At 62.7% G+C, this 7459-nt stretch overlaps 1 protein-coding gene across 1 annotated transcript in view; it reads right to left on the reverse strand.

The window, feature by feature from the left end:
• The window catches only part of KIAA1549L (KIAA1549 like), a 94536-nt gene that overhangs the window by 58462 nt on the left and 28615 nt on the right, over positions 1–7459 (reverse strand). Inside the window, 1 exon segment of the mRNA XM_014593074.1 lies at positions 2059–2222. Within this exon segment, the coding sequence (XP_014448560.1) occupies positions 2059–2222 (164 nt within the window).

The following is a 7459-nucleotide window of genomic DNA, read 5'->3' on the forward strand; positions in this document are numbered from 1 at the left end:
CAGCAGGAAGTTTATCACTGAGGCCAGGGAGAGCTAGGACTGTCCTCTGCCACTGTCCCCTGCATTCTAAAGACACAGTGATGTCCCTGGAGCCACCCTGGTCCACGTGTCGGTGGCAAAGGCTAACTTCTTCATCGCACCGGGTCCTTGGCCTTAGGTGACTCCTGCTCTGCTACAGCGGCTGAGACGTGAGGTGGCTCTCCCCCCACAATCTGCGGTGTCTCCGGGGCGCGAAGGGGCAGGACCGCAGTACGAGAGGCAGGTCCACTCAGCTGCTTCCCTTGATGACAGAGGGGTTTGGCGATCAGCGCGCAGTCCCACCTGGCAGAGGGGAACCGGCCGGCATGGCCACACACAGGTAAACCCCATCCACGGGGACAGGAGCCGGGTCTCAGGTAGCACACCCAGCAGTGGGAGCACAGGCCACGGAAGTCACATCTGCTCGCTGTGCCGCTTCGGGTTCAGTCCACGCTGCTCAACATGCCTCGCAGACCGATGGACTCGGGGCTGAATCCCGGCCACTCAGATGGCATGCTTGGCATCCCTGAGCTCGGCCGCAGTCAGGCTGTGGTCATCCGTGCCATGTCGGAGAGGCGCGCCATGCAACTAAGCTCAGACAGACGTGGGGTGCCCCTCGGGGACAGTGTCCCGGCCCGCCCATCCGCACACCACATTTCCCAGCGCCCTGCCGTCTGGGAAGCACGTCCTGTGTGGACAGACGCAACACCTCCGGGGCCTATAGCAGACAGGGCAGCCACTCCGGCTGCAGCTTCTGACAGGCGTGGCAGGCTAGTAAACGGCGGGGCGAGGTGCCACCGCCCCGGGAGCAGGGAGACACGTGTGACCCTGCAAGGACGACCTCCACGCCGGCGGGCATTCCGGGGGCTGGCCCAGTCCTGCGCAGGGAGGCACAGCTCGGAAGTCAGAGCTGGGAGGCCTTCTGCCAAACTGTGGGCTGGGCGGCGTCTGAAGAGGAAACCGCTCCAAGGCTCCGGCGTGGGCACAGCCACCCCTCTGCACTAACGAAGGGCTCCCAGCGAGTCCCTCTGCGGTTTCCTGGCAGGAAAGCGCGATGACGCCGCCTGTCCTGGCCACCCACCTGTAGGGCTGCCGTGGTAACAAATGTGGTGGGGATGGCAGTGCCCAGGGCCGGGGGCACTGCCGAAACGTCAGGTGTTCCGGTGGGTCTATGTCCCTCGTGGCCTAGCCACCCCCAAAGACCCTGTCCCGACTGAAGGGCGCTATGTGACGGGGAAACGACCTTCGCATTCCCGTGTCCCGCTCACCAGAGCTGACCGTGCAGAGATGAGGAGCCACTGAGGGGACGGGGCTGAGACCAGGCTTCGGCGAGCCCGGGCTGGGTCTGGCACGGCCCGCGACTGCACTGGTCCATCTTGGTGGGCTCCGACATCAGGCCAGCTGACGGACAGGCCCCTCGGGATGGTCTAGGTGCTCCAGAGAGCCCTGCGGGGAGCCCGAGACCTCGGCGGTCAGAGTGAGCCTGGAAGCAGACCCCACAGACGGTGGCTGGCACGCAAGGGAGCTCAGCTCCTCACAGCTCTGGACCTGGGTCCACAGGAGGTGCAGCAGGGGCGGGTTTGGGGTGCCCAGATGGCTCGCTCCGGCTGTCCTCCATGCAGGGAGAGGCAGGGCCCTTTCACGAGGACCCCAGTCCACCCTTGTGACCTAGCCACCCCCAAAGGCCCCGTCACCAAGTATTCTCCTACCGAGTGTCGGCATTTCGGTATGAGCACCTGGGGGACCTGAACACGCAGACCACGGCAGACCTCCTCCGCCCCCACCCTCGAAGCTGTGCTTCCCGTGGCTAGAAGGGGGCCTGACTACGATGGCTCGGAGACCATTCCAGGGCCCCCAGCCCCGAGTTCTCTGCATCAGATTCCTCCTCTGCACATGAGCGGCTCTCCCTGGGCAGCCGCGTGGGGGCGCCGGAGCTCCAGGCCAGGCGCGCACGGCCCTTGCCCTGGGCCGCCCTGACTGGGACACAAAGGGGCGTGGGAAGGCGCTCGGCTGGCGCCCGGCCTCCGCCTCCCTACGCACCTTGGCTCTCTGCGGCAGGCTCATCACGGCGTCCGGTTTGAAGTCGCCCTTGTTCCTCCTGCAGAGCACGGCGGCGATGATGACGGTGATGACGGTGACCACGGCGATGGGCGCCAGCACGGCCGCGATGATCCACAGGTTGTTGGGCGGGTTCTTCACCACGGCTGCGGGAGAGCGAGAGTGACGGGAGCGAGGGTGAGTGAGGCCAGGGGCCTGGGGGGAAGCCCCACCTCTGCTGCCCTGCAGCCTCGGGCAGGTTCCTCAGTGCCCCTCCGCAGACCCCCAGGTTTCCCCAGTGATGTTAAGAGGCAAAGGAGGGCCAGCAGGTGGTGTGGTGTTGAGGCACTGGACTCCCACAGGGCCGGCCAACCATGGTTCGAGTCCCAGACCTGGCAGCTTGAAAATCACACCACGCACATAAACGTGCGTGCCCAAAACCCCAAGAAGAGGATGGAGGAGACGGAATTGCAACGTGGCCATCCCTGGAGGATGGTCTCTCACTTGCTCTCTGTCTCTGGTGAGCACACTTGCCCTGTGGCGAAAATCTAAATTAAAAAGTGGAAAGAGAAGGAATCTGAAAATTAAAAACGTGTGCTAGAGCAGGAGGCAGGAGACACAGAAATGGCTCTCACTACCCCGTGAGCGAGCGGTGGGCAGAGGCTTCCCCTAGGGCTGGTGGGGAAGCTCGGGCATGCCTGGGTGTGGCCAAACGGGCCAGGCGGTTCTTAGAAGCACAGCGAAGAGCACCGAAGTGCTGGCCAGAAGGAAGGACGTGTGGCCAGGACGGCAGGTGCCTGTGGGATGGGGCGGCGGGGGGCCGCCGTGCCCGTCAGGCCAGAACCCGGGTCCCGTCGCTGTGTGCATCATGGCCCACGAGCGGTATGCTCAGGTCTGGACTCTCGCCACGGTAAAGCTTAGCCAGAATATCCCGAGTGTTCGCCTGTGTCAAGGACACGCATGCTGAGAGCCTAGGTCTGGAGCCTACTGACTCTGACTCACTTGGAAATACATCGAGAGCGTACTGGCGGGTGGGCGGAGGGGCAGGCCACTGGTGATGCGAAACACACCGCGCCGGTTGCAGATTCTAGGCGACAGGTGCGTGTGCCCACTGTCGCCCTCCGCTCTCGGGGATGTCGGGTTAGGAAGCTGTCAGAGGAAGCCCTTGACATGACATAAATGCGTCTCCCCCAGGAGCCCGTGTGGGGAGTCTGGGAAACACCTCGGTCCAATGGAAAGCACCAGTGTGTTCTCAGAGAAGCCAGGAGCCAGGGCCAATGTCTGTGAACACGGCGTTGTCAGAAGGACGTGATCTTAAGGAGTCTGGGGAGAAGTCCCCAAGGGCAGGCGAGGACTTGTCCAGCCAGGGCGTGCCTGCTGCGGGGGCATATAAGCCGGCCGACCTGGTCTGGCGGGAGGGACAGCCCGGCAGCTCCGGTCTGACACCAACTCCCCAGAGTCTCGGCTCTCGGTCTTCATTATCTTTCGCGGCCCTTCACCGCCTCCAGTGGGACTTGGGCCTGAGCCCTAAATTCCCCCATCTGCTGTCAGCTCGCGCCTCCAGCTGCACAGAGAACGGGCACGCCAGGGCGGGTGTCAGCCAGCTCCCGCTTCGGCAGACCCTGTCCTTCCTGAGACATTCTGGCCCCGGTCAGCAGCAGCTCGGCCTGAACCCGCCGTGGGAACTGACCTCGTCTCTCTCTCCCAGTCCTACTCGTCCACAAACCCTGTCACCCTGCCTCCAGTTCTGTCACCTGCTCACGACATCCCTCACCTAATCCCTGTGATGGCTGTCCACCTGCTCTGACCCCCGGGTGCCCTTCTGCACCTCAGGTCACAACACCCCTCCACTTGGGGCCCTCGGAGTCCCACCCCACCAGGAGTTGTCCTCACTTCTAGCAGACCCAGGGAGCTGCGCCGGCTTCCTGGGCTGCCTCTCTGCCTTCCAGCCTCCTGCTGTTCCCAGATGCAGAAACAAGCATTTCAGGGATAGCAGGAGGCCAGAGGGGCAGGGCAGGGGCAGGGGCAGGGGCAGGGGCAGGAAGGGCCGGACCATCTCCCCTGAACGCTCTTCACCAGCCAGCTACGTGGTCTCTCCCTCACCCCCTTCTGGACCCTGTACAGCGTCAGGGTCTGCGAGGCGTTCCCTGGACACTGTACAAGACACTGCCCCAGCCCTCCGCTCACCATCCTGCATAAGTGTTCTTTAAAGCAGAGCTGCTCAGACGTCACTGTCCCCACCATGGTCACCGCACGTCTCGCTCCACCATGGGCTCTGCCTCCCTGGGCCCTGACGTTCTGTCTAGCTGTCGGGCTGTGCCCACGGAGAAGGCCCAGCCACACCTGGAGTGGCAGGGCGGGGGAGGACGGTTCACCCCCGACCGCCCCCCACCCCCCGCAGAACCCCCAGCCACACCTGGAGTGGCAGGACGGGGAAGCACGTTTCACCCTGATCCGACACAGACACACAGCTCGTCGCGGTCCCCATGCCCCGCCTTCAGAGCACACACTTCAGGAGGGCAAGGAATGTCTGTCCCGTTCACTGCTGCAGCCCCAGCGTCTGTAATGGAACTCTGTACATGGTGGGTGCCCAGGCAGAGGTTGAAGGAATGCATGTGGAAACCATCCCATTGCAATCTGGTGTCCCACATGGTTTTCCTAGAGAGTATCGACAGGTGAGAAGTCACCACATTCCTGTGGTAGGTCTAGTCTGTATTGTCAGTTAATATACTGGCAAACTGGTTTGTATATCAGTCTCTTGTAAGTCAGGTTAGCACAAGTTGGTCCTCTGATCCCGCTGTACTCAGGGGGCTTCAGCACAGCGGAGGACCAGACCCTGGGATGTGAAGACCTCACGGCGAGTGACACATGGCTAGGTCCTGCCTGACCTCAAGCACCCCGACTTTATAGGTCCCTCATCACCAGGTGCCCAGCATCTGGCCACCCTTGGGCTCAGAACTCTATCAGTACAGAAGAACTCTCCGCCACAGTTTCAGCCCCCAGCGGTTAACCCCATAGTAACTGCTGCGACCGCTCATGGGTACCTGCTCCCGCTGACGCTGCACTGACTTGCTAATGCTTTCAGCGGCTCAGTGCTGGATGGCAGTTTCCGTTATTAACATTTTCTTTCTCCCCCACCCCCTGCAGAGGTTTGCTATAGGGCGCGTGCACTTGCCAGTAAGACAGAGAGAGACAGGGAGACAGAAAGCGAGAAATCACCCCCCGGGGGGATAGCCATGCTGCAATCCCTTCTCCTCCATTCTCCTCTCAAGATCTTGGGCACGCACGTGCACGCGCCTGGTGTGAGTTTAAGCCACCAGGTCTGGGACTTGAACTGTCATGGACTACATGCGAGTCCAGCAACACAGTCATTAAACCAATTGCTGGTCCCTGTTAATAACATTTTCTAAAGCTTAGAACTTCTGTGAAAAAAACAAAACAAAACAAAACCAATGTCTCTTTCTGGCAAGGCTAGCCTACCGGATGGAGACGGAACGGCCCGGCGTGTACACACGTGGTTCGCATTCGTGACGGAATTGCCCGTGTCTGTTTCACTCCGCTCTGTCGCTGTCAGGAAGGTACTTCCCCCGGTGCAGCATGTCAGAGCCTTCACTGGAGTTCAGGGGTGAGAGGACAGACCTCTCGGCATCCCTAAAGTCATGTCACAGTCCCGACGGCGGTGAAGGGGGGCTGGGGCGCCACCACAGCCATGGGCACGGCGGCCTGAACGCAGCTGCGCCCGAGGTGAAGAGGGGCAGTCCCTGACTTGCGGGGATTTCAGCAGAGGACAGACTCAGGAGGCGGCGCCCAGCGCAGCGGGTGCCGGGGCAGGGGCAGGGGCAGGGGCTGGGCGGGCATGCCGTCCTCAGTCCTGACTTGCAGATGAGCAAACGGCCCCAGAGAGGTGGGCATCTTCATAAATGTCGTTTCTCTGAAACACACAGTTGAAGCTGGTTCTGAGGTAACCCACGCGCCTGGAAACATGCACACACGTGTGCACGCACACACATGTGCATATGTTTGTCAGAGTGAGGTCAAAGGGTGCAGAAACCCGGGCGGGATGGAATATTCTGGCCTGGAGCAAACGCTGAGGCGTCTGCACACGTTCCCGGCGCTCCACGGCAGTCGCCTGTGGCTCGTGCGGGCTCTGTGACACGTGTGAGCATGCAGCCGTGTCCGCGGCGCAGCTGGCGACACCCGCCATGTCCCTCCGGCCTACGCCCTCTCGGCTTCCCATCCCTCTGGCCCGCAGGACCCAATGGACTGGCTGCCCCTCCGCCGCCGGGTCTCATGCCCTCCTCTGCGCCCTAAACCCAGCTCCAGCCAGCTGGGCCGCCCCCCTTCCTTCAGAGGGCACCTGAGGCCACTCCCTCGGCAGCTCCTCCCAGCCCTCCACCACCCTGCCGCCACCACCACGGCCTCCTCCAGCCCTCCCTGCTGGCTGTCCTCTGTACCACACCCCTCCTTACTGACCCGCCCTCCAGCCCTCCCTGCTGACCATCCTCACAGCACCCCTGTACCACACCCCTCCTTACTGACCCGCCCTCCAGCCCTCCCTTACAACACCCCTGCACCACACCCCTCCTTACTGACCCGCCCGCCCCCAGAGCACAGGCCCAGGGACTTCCTGGCAGCGTCCCAGTCCCAAGCGTGCGTCTACACGTGGCTGGTGCTCTGAACACCCACCACCAGACATCAGCGGAGGCTTCACCCGAGGGCGGGTTCCGCTTCCTTTAAGTGCTATTTCTGAGGAGGGCGTCTGGACCACGCAAGATGGACCACCTCCTCTTAGCCTGCTTCCCCACGGAGGGGTTTCCTTGTTCCGTCAGCTGGACCTCGGCCCGAGGAGCCTCCCCAGGCCCCGCGGCCACGTCCCTCTGGTCCAGTGCTGCCCTCACCCAGAGGTGCGGGGCCCCGTGTCCACTGCACACTCGTCTCTGCCCTAGAACAGCCATTTAGAGGCCCAGGACACACAGAAGTCAACACTCGCGCCGGGGACAGAGTCCCGACCCCAGGTCAGCTCTCAGGACACGGGTTCTGAAAGACTCTGCCCTTCCTCCTCCTGGCTGGCCTCCTCCTCCTGGCTGGCCTCCTCCTCCTCGCTGCCCGTCCAGTCACAGCCCCCGCACCCCAGCCCTCACCGCCTTTCCGGGATTATTCGGTCAGAATTAAAGTCCCCGAGACGCAGCGAGTCCTGGGGTGTGGGCGATGGACCGGAACTCCGACCTTATCATTCACGACCACGACCACGGAGCTGAGGCCCCGCGTTTGACGCGAGAGGGCACTAGCTCCCCTCCCCGCTTACTGCTGAGCTCCGCTCTCTCCCGGATTCCTCCCTCCCCAGCTGACCCTTTTCCAGGCCCGTGTCTTCTAGCTGTCCCCCTCTGCCCTGGCCCCACCTGTC

Source organism: Tupaia chinensis, unplaced genomic scaffold (assembly GCF_000334495.1).
Source record: "Tupaia chinensis unplaced genomic scaffold, TupChi_1.0 Scaffold139733_1, whole genome shotgun sequence".
In the NCBI taxonomy this organism is placed as follows: domain Eukaryota; kingdom Metazoa; phylum Chordata; class Mammalia; order Scandentia; family Tupaiidae; genus Tupaia; species Tupaia belangeri.